This window comes from Zalophus californianus, chromosome X, assembly GCF_009762305.2.
Source record: "Zalophus californianus isolate mZalCal1 chromosome X, mZalCal1.pri.v2, whole genome shotgun sequence".
In the NCBI taxonomy this organism is placed as follows: Eukaryota; Metazoa; Chordata; class Mammalia; order Carnivora; family Otariidae; genus Zalophus; species Zalophus californianus.
This window is the reverse complement of record NC_045612.1, coordinates 113,258,103-113,280,415: the sequence shown is the minus strand read 5'-3', so window position 1 is coordinate 113,280,415 and position 22,313 is coordinate 113,258,103. Positions and strand designations below refer to the sequence as shown.

General features: G+C 43.7%; 1 protein-coding gene across 14 annotated transcripts in view; it reads right to left on the bottom strand.

The window, feature by feature from the left end:
- Positions 1-22,313, bottom strand: part of MAP7D2 (MAP7 domain containing 2) — a 102,670-nt gene that overhangs the window by 41,412 nt on the left and 38,945 nt on the right. For 7 of the 14 annotated variants that reach the window (XM_027609114.1, XM_027609115.1, XM_027609116.1 and 4 more), the window contains exons 2-5: positions 9,642-9,719; positions 8,358-8,521; positions 2,007-2,118; positions 1,086-1,184 (exon numbers count right to left, since the gene is read on the bottom strand). In XM_027609114.1, the coding sequence (XP_027464915.1) occupies positions 1,086-1,184; positions 2,007-2,118; positions 8,358-8,521; positions 9,642-9,719 (453 nt within the window). The remainder of the gene's footprint in view (positions 1-1,085; positions 1,185-2,006; positions 2,119-8,357; positions 8,522-9,641; positions 9,720-22,313) is intronic. The other 7 variants (XM_027609119.1, XM_027609120.1, XM_027609124.1 and 4 more) reach the window with 2 other exon arrangements.

Genomic DNA, 22,313 nt, shown 5'->3' with positions numbered 1-22,313 from the left:
ACTATGTGTAAAGGGGTACACATTCCACCCTTTTGCCTCATGCTCCAATATGGCTGGCTGAGTATGGTACTTGTCTTTAGAAATTTGGTATTTTGTTCATCATGGATTGTTCTGTATTAATTTTGATTTATTCAAATATTATTTAATCTTGATAAGGTGTTCCCTTAAACTGTATGCCCAAATCAAGTACTGTGGTTGTCTCACCCTGTCCCCAAGCCCTGGGTGTGATTCCCAAGGGTAATTATCAGCTCTACCTACTGCCCCTCTCTTTTAGGGGCAGACCAGCGCCACACTACAGTTAATCTGACCCATGGAGCAAATTCTCTGCTACTCAGCAACACCAATAAGGATTTTTCTTTGTCAAAGGAATGCTGGGAACCAAAGATAACTATTCCTACTGCTGTAATTTGACCTGTGCTGCTGGTAAATACTGCATCCCTTTTACATCTTGTTTTTTCTCTGCCAGCCAAAGATAGATTGAATTTCTAAAGTATTAACTGGGAGAAAAGTTTTACTAATTCCATTCTTGTCCTAGAACCTAAGAATTTCCCAGGCTTGAATCCAAAAACAAAGAACCTATTAGAGAGACAAAATCAAGAACAAAGCAAACTTATCTCCTTGCTTGGATTCCCAGTGTTAGTACTGATAAACTCCCTACCACTCGGTCTCAAACACCTCTTCCAGGAATCCATCACATTAATACCCAGAACTCTTTGTAAGAGTACAGGTTTTGGTAATCAGAAGTGACTCAAACACCCTACTACATAATGCCTAAAACCAGTAATTAATGAGAGTGTTAAAGATCTAAATGCACAAAAGTCCAACACTGACAAGATTTTCAAGGCAGAAGTTAGTGAGTTAAAGATGAAATGTCTCCAGGGCACCAGGGTGTAAGGCATGCACAGCTCCATGATGACAGAGGAACAAAGAAATATGGGCACGTCATTCACATTTCTAGAAAAAAAAGTTCTAAGGGGTCAGTCTAAGAAATCAATTGTAAAGCGCTTGAGACAGACACAGTGATGGAGGGGAATGATCAGAACAGTCATCACAAAACGCCATGGCACGGTGAAGCTCAGATATACCGTTGGTGGACTCGGCAGCGGTGGCAGTGGTCCCTGGGTCCGGAGGGAGGGTGCTGGCTGCTAAACCTAGAGGAGGGGGTGGGGTATTTTCTGATTCACCTACACAGCAAAAAAATCAGAGCAAAGAGAGGTAAAAGAAAAAAGTCCCAATTTCTGCTTGACTTTAGTTTCTAATTAGGAAATTAGAAAAAGTAACTGAAATGGGTTATTGACTTCCCAAAAAGAAATAAAGTATATTCACTGACAAAAGGTTAAAAGCACAGCACAGCAAAGTCAAACAACTGTACTACAAACAGAACCCATCTGTTCTCAGAAAGAGCTGTGTAATAAAATGACAAGATCACAGAAAAGAAGACATTGAAGAGAGAGAAAGGCCACGCAGAGACTAGTGACAGTTCACACATTAAACACTTGAAAATTTAAAGATGAGTATGATCTGGAAAATGAAATAAATAAGTCACCTTGAAACAAAATTGAAAGAGCAACAAAAATGAATAATGAGGAGGGAAAAGCCCCAGCCCCTTTTGGAGGTTAGGTAACCGCTGCTCAGCCTTTCCAGGCCATGGTACAGCAGTGACTTAGTCTACTGCTATTTGACCTTCCCTGAAATCAGATTACCGCTAGGCTTGCCAGATGCATCTGGTTAACCAGGCTCTGCATTCATTTTCTTCGCTTTTCTTTTGCTTTCCCTTAAAGCCCAGTTACTGTATCAACTGCTGTTTGCTAGCAAAAGGAACGCACAGACTCCCTTCATGAGAAATGCATACACAGGAAGCTTGGCATCACATCTGAAAAAAGTACCTGCAGATGACTACAAAGCATGCCCCAGATCCAATGGGCACCAGCCTGTGCCCATGATCTGCTGCCTGCCCCATGATCTCCCACCGGGGCCCTGCAATGCAAGGACAGCCCTATACTCACCATCACGACCTCCAGGCCCGGTGGCCAGCGAAGCTCCCCACGAGCACTTCTTCTTTAGCTCCAGTTGCTGTGTGCGCTCCAGGGACCGGCGCATCATTGCCTCCAGCCGCTCCTGCCCAGTTCACGCAAGGGAGAGCAACATAACCACCCAGCCCCACCGTGCTGCTGTGCTTCAGTGCTCAGGGTGAGTCACAAAATGGGGCTGTCGGTGCTCAGCATCCAAAACCCAGGCACATGTGCTCTCCACCACACTAGCGAGATCTTAGCGGGTGGAGAGTAAACAATGCAGCTTGCGCTGGCTCCCAGCCCCAGGGGGCAGGCTGTTGCCGCAGCCAGGCCTTGATTTGTTTAAGTATAATGCCAGACAAGCATTAACTCTTTCAGGCCTGTCTCAAGTACCATTTTGCCTCATTGAATAGAACTGGAATTGTGCTCTGGAACCAAGGGCACTCTCTCTAGTAGAAAAGCATAAAGCATTCTGATTTGAAAAAATTTTAATTAAAATATAATTTAAATTTGTAGAGCCCTAAGCATAACTTTTTGGGGTAATACATGGCTTTGAGATCTATTTTACCAAGCCTCATTTTCATCTTAGAACTTCTTAAAAGGAAATCAATTGTTTTCTACATTGTAACATTTTCCTGCTACATAGTATTCTGGGGATAATGCTGCATATTTCAAATTTTAAAAGAGACAAGAGTAAAAACCTACTGGCCATAAAATAAAGCATCTATACATTCTCAAGAGTTAGACGGGGGGAGGGGAGGAGGAACTAAACAGTTTTTAGCCAGAAGAAAAAACAACAACAACCAGGCTTCTCCCTTACCAGAGCATTTATTAAAAGCACTCTCCTGTGTTAACCAAAGTGTTATTTTCATAAAGTTGGGTCTGAATGCTGGCAAATCTTTCCTTGGCACTGGAGTGAAGCTGTTTTAATTTTGCATTCCCTGCCACCCCAATGACATTGCAAATACCAAATCCTCTCCCTGCCTCTACTGGACAAGGTCTGACGCAAGGTAAACAGGTACATGCTGATGCCCTTCTCCCTTCATTAAAACCCAACCCTGAGGTGCTCTAGGAAATGGAGTCATCCTAGCCCAACTCCAAAACAAAAAGATAACTATTTTCTCATGGCTTGAATAAAAAGTAAGCAAAATTTAGGGCAGCACCAACTGTGTAACCATGACTTAAGAATCAGGGAAAGGCTCCTTTATTTTACTTACTAGAAACACAGAAAGGTCACTTAGGAGGTATCTGCATCTATCCCTTTTGTATATACTAGAGGGATGAGATGAGCATTACGCACATCTCGGCTTCCTCTGCATAATTTTTCTCTGAACAGCACTTTGCTAAGAGATGGCCTCTCCAGGGACCTCTGGGTAGAAAGGGGATTTTTTTTTTTCCTCCTGTAAATCTCAGATTTTTATTTGCTCTAGTTTCTGGCTGAGACTCTACAATCATGAGTGTGCATTTCCTAGCAAAGTCCTGCCCTCATGACCCTGGCCCATTAAATTCTGACAGCCAACCCCCAAGGGCCTACCCAAGAAAAGTTGGCGGTTTGGAGGGACTAGAACTTTTTGACTATTCGATACTTGAAGTACAGTCGCTTGAGACTGGGGCTGAGAGGTATTTCATTATATGGATTTAACATAAAGTATTTAACCAATGACGTAATTTAAATGTTGAAAACTTTTACCTCAGAGTGAATTTAGTATTGAGTGGGTTATAGGAGACTTCCTACATGCCAAAAGGACCTCACAAGACAGTCCTTCATTTATCAGGAGACCAATGACAACAAATAACACCAAGACTTGCCAGCCAAACTTACCATTGAGCAGTTATATAGGGGTATAATTATGAGGAAATGCTCACCCAAATCCAGACCTACCACTGGACTGTTCAGTTACCTTAAAAACAAAAACAAAAACGAAAACAAAAACAAAACTTCTACCATCTATCTCCAACCCACTAAGCTGCTCCAAATTCCACTGTTAGAGATACATTCCTCTGAATCATAAGCAGGCTTATGAAAATGAAGCTATCCCTGAAAGAGGACACAATCACTCTGTGTCACCTGCTTTTGCAGAGATGATGAAAAATAGGTGGTAACCAAGCTCTACAGTAAGAAGACTTATGGAACCCAAAATCATCAGAATGGGGTGATTCAAACATGTCAAAAACAAAACTGGTCCAGGGGCACCTGGGTGGCTCAGTCGGTTAAGCGGGTGGCTTTGGCTCAGGTCATGATCTCAGGGTCCTGAGTCCTCAGCAGGTACTCTGTTTCTCCCTCTGCCCCTCCCCCTGCTTGTGCTCTCTCTCCCCCCCCCCAAATAAATAAAATCTTAAAACAAAACAAAACAGGCCCACTTCACTCTTGTTAGAGGTTAGTCCTATATAAGTCCCTATTACTGTGTGTGTGTGTGTGTGTGTGTGTGTCGGGCGGGGGGCGGGGGAGAGGGAGGCGGGAAGGGAATTTTCTGTTACTTCATTTGATCGAATGGGGATGAGGGCACCTGGGTGGCTCCGTTGGTTAAATGAGTCCTGGTTTCGGCTTCAGTTCAGGTCATGATCTCAGGGTCGTGGGATTGAGCCCTGTATCGGGCTCTCTGCTCAGTATTAAGTGTAGTGTCTGCTTGAGATTCTTTCTCTTTCCCTTTTTAATAAAATCTTTAATAAAATGGGGATGACATTACCTGTATCATCAGAGCACTCAAGTCTATGAGACAATGACTATCATAATAAGTCCTTAACCAATACTAACTGAATCCAAATTGGTAAAGGAAAATTATTAACAGAACAGTTTAAAGCAGTGATTCTCAAACTTGAATGAATTTGCATCAGAATCCCCTGGAGGGCTTGTTAAAACACCAATTGCTGGCCCCACATGCAGAGTTTCTGATTCTACAGGTCTGGGGTGGTACCTGCTAAGAATTTGCATTTCTGACAAGTTCCCAGGCTATGTGGATGCTTCTGGTCCTGAACTCACTGTGAGAACCACTGGTTAGAGGAAAGGGTGAGCATAAGAGAGCATGCGAGAAAGTTCAATCACACCAGAAGAACAGTATTAATAAATGTTAGAGCTGCATACTGCATACCAAAATTCCTGCCAAATTCTCGTTCTCCTGAGCATCATCAGATGATCAATAGAGGATGGGAAAAGGGCAAGGCAGATTCTTGTCCTTAGAATGTCCTCTATTGGGTACAGCTTAGTGGAAGGAATGAGGGGACCTCACCCTTGACCCCTTTAGCTCTGGCCCTAGATCTGCCTGGATGAACTCAGAGGAGAAGAACCAAGACCAAAATGACTCATGGAGCTGGCCAAGGACTATAAAAGGCCTCCAGCAGGGCACAGCCTAGGCACTGTTGATGACCCAGCCATCTCTGGCAGGAATGGAGAGCTGGCTGTGCCTTTTCCATTGCCCTTACTACATGTGTTCTTGGGAAAACAGTGTGGGAACAAGCCCCCAAGGGGTTCTCAGTCGGGCTCTGCAGAAGGTCTTTCTCTTTACAGATGTCTACATCTGGCCAGAAGGCCACAGAGTCACCATGGTCCCATGCCAGCCAATGCCCTCTGAGACCAGCTAGCTCTCAGTTTAGTGAAGTTTTTGTTTAGGTGAGTTTAGAAATTTCTCCTTTTTACACTCAGCCTGGTGGGTTTTGTTAGGTATCAAGCAATAAGATTTTGAGAAGTATGGGATGAAGCTACTCTTTGACAGAGGCCTTTCCTGGTTATCTGTTTGGCATGAGGAACATGGAGTTGGCTTCACCAAATCCCATTTCTCAGGGCCTCTAGTCAGGAAACTATACTCCTCCAAGGGGAGAATGGGTGAGTGCACTGTGTTGTCAGCCCTAACCAAAGCACGTGACAAGGGTTTACTCTAAAAGCTTGAGTCTTGGGAGCTCTGTGGTGTGCAAGGATTAGAAGAACCCACCTTAAGGAGAAAGCAGCCTTTAGTGAGAGAATGAGCTCAAGGTCAGTATCTCAAGTGGACTGGATATCCCCTTCCCCAGGACAGGTCTGACCAGCCTCCAGCCCTCCCAGTCCTCAAGACCTCTAGAAGCCAGGCTGTTTGTGGTGCCCAGTTCTGTACTGGTAGACAGGAAGCCTCCTGGTCAAGTCTAGGGCTCACCCACACAGATGTGGGGAGTTACCAAAAGCAACATCATGGCAACTCTAAAGACATGGAACCAGGACAGGGCTAGGAGGGAGGTGTGGAGTCAACAGGTCTTTTATGAGCTCCTAGTACCAGCCCCAGAGAGGTAGGCCTTGGAGGGCAACCCAAACAATTTCCAATAAGCTACAGAAGCAAAATGGGCTGCAGTGGAATGAACCATTCCTGCAGAGGCTTCTCTCTGGTTGACAGAGACAGAACATGACAAGAAGAACAAGAAAAGATTGGAGAATCTACGCAGCCATATGCCAAGCAGTCAGTAGCCCTGTCAAAGATTTCCAGGGAAACATGAGGGCAAATGCAAGGCTTTCCTTTGGAAAGGGGCCCCTGCACTATAGACCTATCCATCCTCCCCAAAGATCACCCACAAGAATGCCAAACAGGTCTCAGCACTAGCAGACTGCTGACACTGATGTGGTTAACAGGCTGGCAGGTGTGTGGAAAGTCCCTAACCTCCACCTGGGACTCTGGGGGCCCTGAAGGTGGGAGTGGTGGCAGAGGAAGGCTGCTGTTTCCTCGTGTTGCTACACAACCACAGGAGGCCCAGACCCTCAGCCCTGCCATGTTGTGTCTGGGAAGAAGAAGGAAGCAAGCTCAGCTTGTATTTGTAGGGACAAAGGTCAGGCAGTATCCCCCATACCCCATTATCATCCATGTTAGGGGCGAAAGGAAGCACACAAACAGAAAATTATCTTGGAGTGCAACCATTAAAGATTCAACTGAAGTCACTGAAGGGAATCTCACATTTCTGAACACTACTCTGTGTAAGGTGCTTTGCTGGAACTTTTACAGAAGTCACTTCCTTTAATTCCTGTGACCACCTCTGCTTTGGGCTGAAGAGACTGAGTTAGAGGGTTATGAGGAGCTAGGTGACTTATTCCTGGCTACCAACAGCCCAGTAGTAGAGCTGGGATTTGCACAGGGAGCAGATGAATCCATGCAGTTGTCAGGCCCACAGCCACCAATGATGAATTGGAGCTAAGACCCCGGGAATGACTTTCATTTGCCAAGAGGAACAAAGCAATCACCATTTAAATGAGTGCTTTGTGGACAAAGATGGGTCTAATTGTGTATGTGTGTGTATGTACACATGTGCACATGTTCATGTTTTTTTCATTTAAAAAAGAGGAAGGGGTAAAAGATGTATAGTCATAAACTATACAGAGATTTAAAAAGATACCAAATCTACACAAATGTCTCTGAATCCTATAGAGCTGGTGATTAATAAACCTCTATATTATTTATACTAAATGATGAGTCATTATATCTTATGAATAAAAAATGATCATCACCTGATACAAGGCTTTGATTACATCCTTAGAATATACTTGTTAAGAAAATCTATACCCCAAATATGCTTTCTAAATATATTTTCAAAGTTTAGTAATAAAGGACTCTACAGTGGTAACAACATTCCGTTTCTTTTTTAAAAGGTAATGTAGAGAAAGGATGATTAAAGCAAGAAATTGCATTAAAATTTAAATATACTAGCATGTTTGTATTTGAAGGTAGACTGCTGTGAATAAGAGGACCAAGTTACCCTCTGCCCCCACATCCCTTCCTCCAGCCCTTCCTGCAGTCTACATCACCAGGCCCCTATCCACCATCCTCTATGAGTCTCAAAGTCAGAGAAAATTAGGTCTGGAAAGGGCTTGGAGACTGCCAAATTCAACCCCTCACTTCAGAGACAAGCAAATCAGGAGCGCCTGGGTGGCTCAGTCGTTAAGCGTCTGCCTTCAGCTCAGGTCGTGATCATAGGGTCCTGGGATCAAGCCCCACATCGGGCTCCCTGCTCCGCAGGAAGCCTGCTCCTCCCTCTCCCACTCCCCCTGCTTGTGTTCATGCTCTCACTGTCTCTCTCTGTAAAATAAATAAATAGAATCTTTAAAAAAAAGAGAGAGAAAGAGAGAGAGATAAGCAAATCAAGCAAATACCCACACAGGCCAAATGGCTTGTCCAAGGTCAAAGATCAAATTAACCCCTGAGTTGAATGGGTAAGTGTCTTCATTCCTATTCCAGTGCTGCTTTCACTATACCGTGTCTTGCTGCAGAGAGAAGGCTGAGTAGTAGATTTCTCTCGTATCCCAGAGCTGGATTAGCTGGGCAGGCCACTTAGATGCCCTTGAGCAGCAAGCCCCATGGGAGCTGCTGCAATGGTTTGAAGGTCCTGGGACCTTACCTCCTCCTCCCGGAGCTTCTGCTTCCTCTTCTCTTCCACAGCTGCCCTTTTCTGGTCCTCCCGCTGTCGCTGCTCTTCCAGTTTCCGCCATCGCTCCTCAATTTGCTTTTCATATTGGAGCTTCGCTCTTTTCTGTTTCTCTAAGATCTGCTGCTCCCGGGCAGCTGGGGGAAGGAAAGCAGAAGAGAGGTGTCATTATCAGAGCACCCCATGCGGTTTGGATTAACCAAAATGCAGAAGCAAGAGTGACACCAAAAAAGAGCGCAGTGGGATTCTAGGCTACAGTGATTGAGACGGAGGGTTCTGGCATCTTTGCCATTAGATGGGTGACTCTGGGCATGCTAACCACATCATCTCTCTGCCTTGATTTCCTCTTCTGTGAAGTGGGGACCATCGTGTCTGCAAACTCAGTGTGGTGAAGATTAGATGAGACCAAGCATGGGAAGTACATGGTTAACAGCCCCTGCACACGGCAGCCACAACTCCTGCTGCTACCACCAAGTCAGAGCTGTCATGGTGGCTAAGCCACACACTAGATCGAGAAATGACTTCTAAGTCATTTATTTAAATAAAGAGTATTTTTCCTAAAAAAAAAAAATGTGGAAGACACTGAGCTAGGCGAGGGTGCAAACTCATGATATTCCCCTCAAGACATTTTCTAAGGACTATCTACCTGGTGGTGTCAGGGAAGGGTTCCCTGGGGAAAATAATATGTGACCAACTGGCAGGAGCCAATCAAGAAGAACCTGAAAGCTCACTTGTGTCAATTCAGTGGGGAAACCACTATTTACCTACCCCACAGTACCCTGTGGGGAACACATCGTACTTATCTGTCTATAGTTTGCAAGAGCTAAGAGAGCCTTTCTCAACTGGGTTTCCCGTCCTAACACAGAAAATGTCTTAACTGCTAATTTTCTCAGTTCTGAGGATGGCCCTTCTAGATGCCCTGGAAAGAGCCTGAGTGATTGCACATAGTGGATGCCTGAGGAGGTTGGGGGCACTGTTTCTTGTTCTTCACCATCTTACCCACAGTCTCTAGCAGAGTATCTAGAACATAGCAGGGGTTCAATGTTTGCTAAGTGAGCAAATGAACTGTTCTGAGAATTAAATAAAAATTGTGAACATGCCAGCCAAATTGTCAATTCACTCCCCAGTGCTTCAACGTTCATCTAGCAATTGTCCTAGCTCTCTCCCTATTCAGTCATCAATTTCTAAGGGTGTTCAGAAAAGGCACAACCACATCTCTATTCCCTTGGACCTAAACAGCCAAAGAGCACAACTTACCAAGACATTTTTCTCTTTCTTCTCGTCTTTCTTTAGCTAGTCTTTGTCTCTCATCAGATCTTAAAAATCCATCCATACCTATAAAAAATAAAACATGTTAAAATAATTCTTCCCTCTTTCCCTACCTGCTGAGTATCAGGGGCCACTAGTCCCGCACCCTGGGTCTGGCCACACACACACATCATCCATCGCCATCACTTTATCCATGGAGGCCCAACACACACACACACACACACACACACACACACACACACACACACACACACACACACACACACACACACACACACACACACACACACACACACACACACACACACACACACACACACACACACACACACACACACACACACACACACACACACACACACACACACACACACACACACACACACACACACACACACACACACACGAGACCTAAGGGGTGGCAGCCACAGCTTCCACACTCACCCACCAAGCTGTGCTGTAGTGGCCCCAATGCCAATCCTGGAGAACCACGCCCTTTCCCTCTGTCCCCAGGACTGGACCTGGAGGGGGTCAGAAAGTGCCAGGGAGGCCTGGCAGGGTGCAAAAAAGCCCACCAGTCCTCCCCAAGCCTGGCTCCCAGGGGGAGAGAAAAAGCACAAAAGTGGGCACAATTAGTACACAGATAGTCAACATTCTACTTTCTGAAGGGAGCCAACTGCTGAGGGACACGTACAAGCTCCTTGGGTAAGCACTGATAAATACAACACTCAAGTTTGATTTTGGTTCTGCTAAATTTGCTCCAATGTCAATCTTAGTATTTTAGAATCAAAAAGAAGAAATGTAACATATTTCTGTTTGTCATTTAAATATCTATAACAAATAAAATGGAACAGACGGCAGTTTCCTCCATAAATGTCCAGGAAACACCCCAGGAGCTCTGCATCTCCACCCACCTTCTACAGGACCATAAAGGGCTTTCTGAATCAAAGATCAAATGGGCTTCATGGTAATTTTAGGATTAGAAATAATTTACTGCACTCAGTCACAATCAATCATTCATGAGCATTACTTACATAATGTTCAAGCACATCTTGGAGAAATCAGCTTCTGTGTTACTACAACCAGACTCACTGTCATAGTGCCCAGGCCCTCCTTCCTGGTAGTATCACATGTTGACCTCATTGTGTGCCTTGATGCCACAGTTACCTGCACCCCCTTTTTATTGTTATGTTAATCACTATATTACATCATTAGTTTTTGATGTAGTGTTCCATGATTCATTGTTTGTGCATAACACCCAGTGCTCCACGCAGAACGTGCCCTCTTTAATACCCATCACCAGGCTAACCCATCCCCCCACCCCCCTCCCCTCTAGAACCCTCAGTTTGTTTTTCAGAGTCCATCGTCTCTCATGGTTTGTCTCCCCCTCCGATTTACTCCCCTTCATTCTTCCCCTCCTGCAATCTTTTTTTTTAACATATATTGCATTATTTCAGAGGTACAGATCTGTGATTCAACAGTCTTGTACAATTCACAGTGCTCACCGTAGCACATACCCTCCCCAATGTCTATCACCCAGCCACCCCCTCCCTCCCACCCCCCACCACTCCAGCAACCCTCAGTTTGTTTCCTGAGATTAAGAATTCCTCATATCAGTGAGGTCATATGATACATGTCTTTCTCTGACTGACTTATTTCACTCAGCATAACACCCTCCAGTTCCATCCATGTCGTTGCAAATGGCAAGATCTCATTCCTTTTGATGGCTGCATAATATTCCATTGTGTATATATACCACATCTTCTTTATCCATTCATCTGTCGATGGACATCTTGGCTCTTTCCACAGTTTGGCTATTGTGGACATTGATGCTATAAACATTGGGGTGCACGTACCCCTTCGGATCCCTACATTTGTATCTTTGTGGTAAATACCCAGTAGACCTGCACCCCTTTTGAGGAGGTTCCTGTGACTGTCCAAGAGAGAGACCAGAGACGTGGACTCGGTATAGGCAGCAGGAATGCAGATAGGGATGGATATGATAAACACTGGATTGTCACAACTCCCCATGGGCATCTGATTTTGCAGCCTGGATTACATATCAGGGATATTAAAGCTCAAGACTGAAGTACTAGAAAATCAATCTGGACTATAAATGCCATTACCCATGTTTGTTTTTAGTTAACTCTTAACTATGATACTACCAACAACATAAACATCATCAAGAACTTGAAGGCCCACTTCTTAGCTCATCATTGCTGGCTCCCCGAAGTCTGACCTGAAACTCTCTTCCGAACTTGACATCAGCACTGCCTGTTTCTTCCACACACCTTCCAGCTCAAGATACCCCTTCTCCCACATTCCAACACCTATTTAAACCCCACCCACCTTCAAGACCCCACAGTTCCCCAGAACCCACAATGCTCTGTGCTCCCACACAGTTAGCAGAAGTCTAATTTCATTCTGCTTGGCTGCAAAGTTCTCCTCTGATTCAGTCTCCCTGGGAGGAGGGAGAGGCTACTGAGGCAAGGGTGGCTTATGTATGTCTGGGTCACCCCAGCTCGGGGCACTGCCCCCCAACAGTGCCCCGAAAGTGAACACACAATGCTCAAAGGCAGGCATGTAGTCGGTGGAAGGGAGACAAAACCAGGTTTTTCTTTTCTCTAAACACTTTCAGGCTCTAGTGTCTACCTCAAGAGTTTGACTAATTAGAATTTCTTCTGTGTGAAAAGTTACAAAAAGAAGCTTAGCACCCCTGGACGGATGCTTGCTTGTGTCAGCACCCATATCAACCTGTCCATCCCAGCAGGACCTGAACCTTACTCTGCATTGCCCATGCCACCCTTCAGATGTTAATGGGCTAGCCCTCTATCTGAGGTACAGCCTGAGAACCACTGAAAGTGTTCTTCAAACAGAAGAAAAAAACTGAAGGAAAAGGGCCAACCACATTTGGAACTGGCCACATTACCCAGAGGCTTTACAAACACAAGTTGCTCTGTTCCAGGGATATGCATGATTTTGGGCTGCCCCCTCGTGGGCACTTGTAAGAGTCACAACTACAAATCATTTCCTTTCCAGAAAATCTTCATTATCATGCTCATAGTCATCACGTGCTTCATCATACTAAGAGGTGACCCAGTTACTATGGATCTAATGCACTTCTCGGATTTACTTGACTCAATCACCTTATGATGCAGGGACTATTTCAATCCTCATAGGTGCAGAAAGGGAGGCACATAGAGGTTAATTAACTTGTCTGACGTCACACCATCAGAAAGTGGAGAAGCCAGATCCCACTCCAAGAATGTAATTCCAGGACCCACACTCTTAATTACTGCTCTCCTGCAAAGGAAGAAATGTAACAGCTTGATCTTAGTGCCTATGAACGAAAAGCTGTGACTCAGTATCACACACAAGGAACAAATCCCATCCTTGTCCCAAGAACAAGCCTGCAAAGATGGGGAGAGGTCTAAGTCTAACTCATTAGAGAGGGATCAAGTAAGCACTACTATGAGCCATGCACTTGCTGGCTGGCCACAGATATGGCCACTGCCCAAGCAGAGTAAATATTTGCTTCCTCTTCAAACTGATGGTTTGGAAATGTTTTAGAGAGGCTGATGCTGGGTGGGAAAGGGGGTTAGCCAAAGAATGTTGGGAACAACCATGAAAAGCAGTTCTGCTTTGGCCTCACTAAGGAGGGTGAAGCAACTCAAACAGTCTAACATGGGTAACTTGGAGTCTCTGTACTGTCACACACAGCCACAAGCCAGATGCAACTACTTCAATTTAAGAAAATCAAAATTAAATGCAATTAGGGGTGCCTGGCTGGCTCAGTCGGAAGAGCATGCGACTCTTGATTGCATGGGCTGTGAGTTTGAGTCTCACATTGGATGTAGGATTACTAAAATAAATAAATAAACTTAAAAAAATTAAATGCAATTAAAAGTTCAGTTCCTCAGCACACTGGCCACATTTCAGACACTCACCAGCCACATGAGGCTGGTGGCTACCCTACTGGACAGCACTGAAAGAGAAAGAGAAGTCTGGCAGCTCCCTCTTGTGATTCCTTCCTTAACACTTAGCTGCTATGGGACATATGTGGATAAGGAAGACCTCAGAGTTCAATCAGGGTTGAGTTTTGCTGGGTGAGTAAGGCTGAGGTAGGGCCTCATTCCTCCACACAGTGTCGGCCTCTCCTGATTACAAGAATTGTCAAGCAATTGTTTCTAGAACATCTGTTTGAAGAGAAGCCAAATAATTAACTCATATCTCCAACTTCCATCTTGTGACTTTCCATGATCCTCTAGGAGCCCCTGCTGAGAAGCACAGGGCTTATCCCAGGGGAGAGCACAAACCAGACCACCCCTATTTGTTAGGGGCCATGGACTTAACCAGTTATTAGCACTAGTGCAACACAGCCAGAGGAATGGAGGTAGACCATGATTAACACAGCCAGGGTAAATAATACATGAACATTAACAATACCAAGAGACCTCCTCTAAAGACCCAGTATACTTAAGGGTTAATGCTCAATTTGGTTCCTAAAGGTAGCCTTCTTTCTGTATGGCCTGAAATCCTAAAGTATTTAGTTTTCCTACCCAATCAATCATCCTTTGTCCATTATACCTCATACTTTATGGGTATTCTTGTCTTTTATTAAACCAGAGATCCAATTTTATCTTTGAACCCCATGAGAAGAGATGGAGAATAGATCTATGCTTGTCGGGGGAAGGGAAGTGGGTGGCTGTAAAAGGGCAGCATGAAAGATCCTTGTGGTAATGGAAATGTCCTCTATCTTGACTGTACCAGTGTCACTACTCTGGTTGGGACAGTGTATTATAATGCTGCAAGCTAGTACTGTTGGGGGAAACTGGGTAAAGGGTACATGGGATCTCTCTGTAGTGTCACTTATAACTGCATGTGAATCTACAATGACCTCAAAATGGGAAGTTTAATTTAAAAAAAATATGGTCCAAGGGTGAAGCCCTGGAGGAGAACCAAAGACATAGAGGGAGCAGAGGACACCTTCCTGGAGGTGTCCCACCCAGGAGGACAAGCGGTACACATGTCAGAGCCAAGCCTGCCCCATTCCTGATGCAGTAATGCTTCCCAGGACAATATCATTCAGGTAACGTGCACCACCAAAACGGAGGCCTTTTCCTGGGCAACTCATCCCATGGAAATGAGAATGAAACAGGGATACTGAGTGGCTAAACAACTATTTTATGTTAACAGAATGGCATAAAATTTCATACTTCACTGATGTGCTCTTGCTTGGAGTAACTTTCCGTTATCCTTGGGCTGTAGCAACACATTTTTTAAAAACTAATTTTAAAATGAATTGTATTAGCCTGAGCACTCTCCCACTAGAATATTAATGAGCTGGTATCAGTAAATTATTCATGGTACTGGTAATAACCATTATGAAAATACCAAGTTTTTAGGGGAAGCCAGCTGTGTTCAACTTTTAAAAATTAATTGTATTAAATGAATTTTAAAGTAACTTTCCCAATCACACTCATATCACTGCGACTGAGTCAGTGTCCAGAAAAAAGAAACGAAGAGCTTATCAAATAAAAAGTTCAGTGCCAGCCAACCCCCTTCTGTGGGGCGCCCTTCCCTCTGTGGACTGGCAGACATGGACACATTTCACTTCCATGGTGACTCATTTGTGCTGTCATCTAAGTGCATCAAGACCAGTGGTTCTCAACTATGGCTACACAATGGAATCACCTTAGGAGCTTTTAAAATGACAGATGCATGCATCTCCCTCCCAGAGTCTGACCTAACATCTCAGGTGTAAATGGGGTGGCAGTGCTTTAAAAGCTCCCACATGATTCTAACATGCAGCAAGACTTAGAAATGTCCTGGCCCACTACTCCTCCCACTGGAGCATGCATGAGAACCACCTGGAGGGCTTGTGAACTCTTACTGCTGGATGGCACCCCCAGAGCTTGTAACAGAGTGGGCCTGGAGTGAGCCAGAGAATCTGCCTTTCTAACAAGTTCCCAGGTGAGGCTGATGCTATTGGTCCAGAGCCCACATCTTGAGAAACACTGCTCTAGACTGTGCTGACTCTATAGTATATGGCCCTGCCTGTGGCTCCTCTGTGGGTGTCCAGAACCCAGAAGAATGTGGGGCTCACAAAGTGGGATGGAAGGAATGCAAAGAGATGATCGACCACCTGCACCCCCCTCTCCTCCCCACACACAGCATTTCCCTTTGCCACGGTTGTTACTGCTCCACGTGCTATGGTCTGGGCCTGTTCATTTGCCCCTTGCCCTCTAAGCTCTTATCTCTGAATCTCCAGCACCTTGCACAGGGTACTTAAATACTTACTGAATGAATAGGCCATGAATATTATGTCCCACTGACGGAAACTTCCCAATCTGTAGAACATTTAAACCTTTTTTATCAGTAATATCTATAGAAACAAGTAACATCTTGAAGCATCTTTGTACCTGTTACACTGCTGGAGTTGGGACAAGGAGTACAAAGGTAAAGGAAAGCAGCTTTTCCCACTGCTCCCCATGCTCCCCCCGACAAGGCTAAAATGAATCTTTTCTCTAAATTCCATCAGTGCTCCGCCTCTCTCAGTCCTTTTCCTTCTTTAATTCGAATTGGGATCCCTCTCATTCATGGTCCTCAAGCACAGGAAGCTCTACCCTCCAACCGTCCCCCTTTCCAGTCCATCTGTCAGGATATAAGCTTATTTATTTTTTTTTTTAGATTTTATTTTTAAGTACTCTCTACACCCAATGTGGGGCTTGAACTTAAAACCCCGAGATCAAGAGTTGTATGTTCTACCAAATGAGCTAGCCAGGCAACCCAATATAAGCTTCTTAAGGGAAAGGCCCATGTCCCATTTCTTCCCATAGCCCCTAGGGACTAGCATAGTATTCTGTACTTTATTAGGCACTTAATAAATGCTCTGAGTTCACAAGCACCTACTGTGTGCCAGGCCTGGAGGGGATATTAAGACACACATTTCCGGGCGCCTGGGTGGCTCAGTTGGTTAAACGACTGCCTTCGGCTCAGGTCATGATCCTGGAGTCCCGGGATCGAGTCCCGCATCGCGCTCCCTGCTCAGCGGGGAGTCTGTTTCTCCTTCTGACCCTCTCCCCTCTCGTGCTCTCTATCTCATTCTCTCTCTCAAATAAATAAATAAAATCTTAAAAAAAAAAAAGACACACATTTCCTACGATCCTATGACAGCATCAGGACAAGGACATCACTCCTGTGGCCTCTGTATGACCTGACCCACTTATTTAAACTTGAGAAGCGTCAATTTCCCATACTTAAAAGGGATATGGAATGCTAGCTCTGGGAACTCACCCTCTTATAATACATCCCCACGCTATGACAAGGCCAAGTTAAACAGCAGGTCTCAGGGAAGGCTCCAACCAGCAGAGCCAAAAGCTACCACCAACCGCAGCCTCTGAGTGTGCCGTCTCGGCCCTCCAGCTGCCCCTCAGTAAAGATATCAAGTGAGAACCACCCAATCAACCCCAGGCAACACACAGAACCCTGAGAAAAAAGGCAACATTATAAACTGCTCAGTCTTGGTGTAGTTTGTTTCACAGCAATATAACCAGAAAACCAGTCCACCAATCAACCAAAAGCAAACAAGCAACTGTTTCTGATCACTCAGCCTATGGGACCCAGATTATGCACCACCCTAGACTCCTCAGCCTCATGGGCTCACCAACCCTGGACCTCAGCCACCTGTCACGCTTCTCAGGCAGAATTTAGTGACGGCCCATGTAGTTCCCTCACTCAACATGCCTGGAAGCAGCTCCTGCCACTGACTCCGACAGAAGAGCCCCCATACACGGAATCAGCTGAAAAGGAAGAACACTAGCGCCTTGACATTGACTAGGCCAATCCTGCAGAGGCCAGGAAACACGACCCAGAAGACAAAGCGGTTAAGGCCCTGTGGCATGCACTCTGAATGAGACAGGAAGGCAACAATGGATGAATTGTTTGCCCTTGTTTCTACCAGCGACTGCTCTGAGTCACTGGGATTCATAACCTCCCTGGACATGGCCTGTGGATCCAAGCATCACAAGCTGTGTTTGGTTGCAAGGCCTTGGTCAGCTTGATGATGCATCACCTTTTATTTCCTTTCCTTCCTTCCCTAGATCACATACCTTTCCCCTCACTCTTAGTTCCCAGGAAGCAGACCCCTCAATAAAGTGCTGGTAAGTATAAAAGAGGAGGAGAAACTGTACATGAATGTTCATAGCAGGATTATTCATAATAGCCACAAAGTATAAACAACCCAAATGTCCATCAACTATTGAATGGATAAATAAAACATGGTATGTCCATATAATGAAATATTATTCAGTCATAAAAAAAGGAATGAAAGGAATGATGGGCTGTTAATGGGTACAGGATTTCTTTTAGGGGTGATGGAAATAAATGTTCTGATGTAATGATGGTTGTACAACACTGTGAATGTACTAAAACCCACCAAAGTTTACACTTCAAAATGGTAACTGTTATGTGAATTATATTGCAATAATACAATTTTGCAGAAAGAAAATAAAACCATCTTATGGAGGGCTCCACAATGAGATTTAAAATCTACAACCGGGGCGCCTGGGTGGCTCAGTTGGTTAAGCATCTGCCTTCGGCTCAGGTCATGATTCCAGGGTCCTGGGATTGAGCCCCGCATCGGGCTCTCCACTCAGCAGGGAGTCTGCTTCTCTCTCTCCCTCTGCCCCTACCACCGCTCGTGCCCTTTCTCTCAAAATAAATAAAATCTTTAAAAAAAATAAAATAAAATCCAGAACCTAATTAATCTCATCTGTGGCCTTCATCCAAGTCTCCCAAGTTACTGCTTTTACTTTTTCCTCTCAAATATCCAAACGATATATTTGGTTCCAACAAGCATTTTCCATACAATGAGAATAAATGTAGTTCATCTATGTAAAAATCATACGTATGTATATATGTATATATATATGTATATATACACACACATCTTTGTGAAGTATCTGCCACACAATCTCAAGATCTTTATTATATTTTATAAAACTGGGGAACAAAAATGAATGTTTGTAAGTTGAAAGAAAATGAAATATATCTGCTATTTGTTCAAAAAGGAAGAGGTGATGAAAAAATACCAATAAATGGTAAATGTGTTATGATCAACAGTTATGATTATATGAAGTGATGTATATGAAGAATTTTCCATTATGACAAATGCTCATTAAATACTAGTGGCTATTATTTTTACGGGAGGTTATATTTTGAGATTAAAGAAATGGAGACTCAAAAAGTCAAGTGACACACCCAATGTCATATTAAGTGGGAAGATTCTCATTACCTCTCTGACCCTCAATCCACTGTGATTTTTTCCTAGACTCTGCTGTAGGATCAGATTCAGATCAATGAAGGGCAGGAAGGTGAAAGTTCCAGGAAGGGGTAATGGTGTATGCAAAAATATGCTAGAAAATAATAGTTAAATCCTCAAATCTCATTGAACTTCAATCCTACCTGTCTAAACTGAAAATCAATTGATAGAATCTAGAACCTTTTTCATCTTTGCATGAGGGTATTGTTTTTGTCCAGAAAGCATGACATATTCCTGCCTTATATTTTTTCAATTAAAATCTCAAAAACAATTACAATCCCATATGGTCACTAAACTTTCTATTTAAATTTCTTTCAATATGGAACTAAATCTCAATTCTCAATAGGTCCTGTCAGCATCCATCCATACTTCAGGATGACTGCTTTAATGCAGTGGACTGTAATGAAAACCAACAGCACTAAGAGTTGAAGATTCTTGTCTGGCAACCTGAATTTTCTCCAAAATGAAATTCATATCCATTAAAGGCACTCTGAGAATAATAAATCAACCCTTACACTGTTAAAATCAGGGCTTAATCATACCAGTGTACAATGCACAAAAAAATCCCCGAAAAGTAAATTTAATAATGTATGATCGGCACTTTCAAGATCCCAAATCATGGAATTTCGGGTGAAAGAGCTCTCAGGGGCCCAATTCAACCCTCTACTTGCTGTGAGTGAATGAGCGAGCAAGCGGCAGAGATGAGGGGGTTTGGTCCCTTTCCTCCACCAGAAAAAGAACTATCTTTATCCTCCTTGCTTCCTTCATCTGCCCATCGGATATGCTGGATGAATTCTTGGGCTTTTGTTATACAAATGGATAATGCAGGTAAAAAGGGTTTCAGGACTGTAAGAAGTGAATCAGCTTTGATTAACAGACACTGGAAAGGGAAGCAAACCTTTTGTATGAGGGAACAAAAGAGAAAAAGAAGAGGTGGACATGGGAGTCAGAAGCCATGTTAAGGCTGCCTCTGGGTACAATTCTGCCTGGGAGCTGAACACAGGAAGGGTTTCAAGAAACTCCTGGAAGGTATGGTATGTATGTGTGTAATACCGGGAGCCAGAGGAATAGGCAAAGAGCTGCAGGTTAGAATTTAATCCTCTGACACTTTGCTAATCTCCTGTAAAGATCTGAATTGTTTTTAATCTCTTTTGGTTACTGAGTTCTATTTCTTTGGTTATCACATGAGCTTCTGATATTTATTTGGGATATTTATTTTAGAAACAAATACCTAGGGAGGAGCTAACCTCAGGAGAATCAAAGGTTACAGAGACCCTTTGGTGGCCATTAATTCCATTTTCTGTCTCTAATAAGAGCAGAACTGGGTGGCTTCAACTGCAATTTGTGTCTTAGAAAGATACCACTTCTCCCCATACCTTAATAACTTGCCGGAGAATTTTGGGGCAAACACTAATCCAGTGATTCTCAAGCTTTAGCACACATCAGAAGAATCCCCTAGAAGGCTTGTGAAAAACAAATTGTTGGGCCCCACCTCCAGAGCTTCTGATTCAGTAGGGCTGGCAGGGCCTGGGAATCTGCAGTTCTAACAAGTTCCCAGGTGATGCTAATGCTACTGGTTTGGGGACCTCACTTTAAGAACCACTGATCCAATCCATTTCTCAAATGCTACAATCTTCTGAACTGGTTTAAATTCTATTTTCAACGGTGAGAAAAAGTCACTATTACCACCCAGGTCACTGCTTTCAACATGTCTCTTTTTCAAGGATGATGTCATAATTTATACTTTTGAAGGAGGCAGGGCTGGAACTAGCTTTTATGTTCAACAGCCACTGACTTACTAGGATGAAGGTATAAACATCCAGGTATCAAAATAAATTTTTTAAAAATGCAGATACTAAAACATCCTTGAAAAGAAAGAAGTAGAGAAATAGGGAACGACATAAGAATGTACACAAATCTATGCTGTTATGTTTTTATAAAATACGCTCACTAAATTCCTATAGGTTTCCTTTAAAATAGCTAAATGAATTACATTTTCCAGAAAAATGCAGATGTGATAAGAGTATTCCCTAAATGATTCTTTTTTTTTTAAAGATTTTATTTATGAGAGAGAGAGAGAGAGAGAGAGCATGAGCAGGGGTGGGGGATGAGCAGAGGGAGAAGAAGCAAACTCCCTGCTGAGCAGGGAGCCCAAAATGGGGCTCAATCCCAGGACCCCGACTTCATGACCTGAGCTGAAGGCAGAGGCTTAACCAACTGAGCCACCCAAGTGCCCTTCTTAAATGATTTTCTTAAACAAGAATTGCACAACAGAGAGAATGAACAGTTGTGTTTTTTTAAGTGTAGAACTGGGTGAAGTTCAAACAAACATAAAGAGCAGAGCACTTTGACATTAAGGTTGAATGATGAGAATGAATCTCCTCCTCATCCTGGAGCCTGGCACATAGTCATCACCAATATGCCACAAAATTCTCTGCAGAGGGTTACTGGAAGAAGGCAGAAGGGTGAAGTCCTGTAGCAAGTGCTTTCAGATCCCTCTTCTAAACAATGGTGATAACAGTAGTCCCTATCTTACTCATAATGAGGGTTAAAGGGAAGATCACAGGCACTGCTTCACTGTGCCCAGCACATAGTGGGAGCTCAACAAATTGAACTATTCCTTGTTAGCCATTCCAGCCAGCCTGTTCCTGTTCAGTGCTCTTCTTTTTCCACTACTGAAGTCTTCTGAAAACCAATCCTGCTATCTTTCCTAATGGGGCAATTAGATAGAGTGCGTGCATGCAATAGCACCAGGCTAAAACCAGGGCAAGCTTTCTTCTTCCTTAAAAATTATAATATATATATAGATAGACAGATAGATAGATAGATAGATTTCTCATCTTCTGCCAAGAGTATTAGTTACCAATCATCATTTGTATCTACACACGTAGACACATGCCCCTTCTGGTAAATAAGTAGAAATGAGATCCTGCCTTTAGCAGCATAAGTAATTTCTTACCAGAAAAAGAATACGTAGACGATATCTCACAAACATTAATTGTGAAGTCTGTATGATGCTGACGCTGTTCTTCACTACTTCAACAGTAAATTTCCTAATTATATTCACATATACATAATCAGCTGTCCCAAGAATACCCACTCCAGCAACTCCAGTAAGCTCCCCAGAATCAAGTGAAAATGTGTCACATTATAAAATGCAACTGTGCCCAGTTTCGTGAACTGTACACATATTCATGAGCCAGACTGTTTTTTTCTAAAGGTACCGTTTATTAAGCACCTATTTCCTATCAGGCATTATACTCTCCAAATGTTATTTAATGCTCACAATAATCCTAGGAGGTGGAAGGTACCTTTATTTCACGGATGAAGAAACAGAC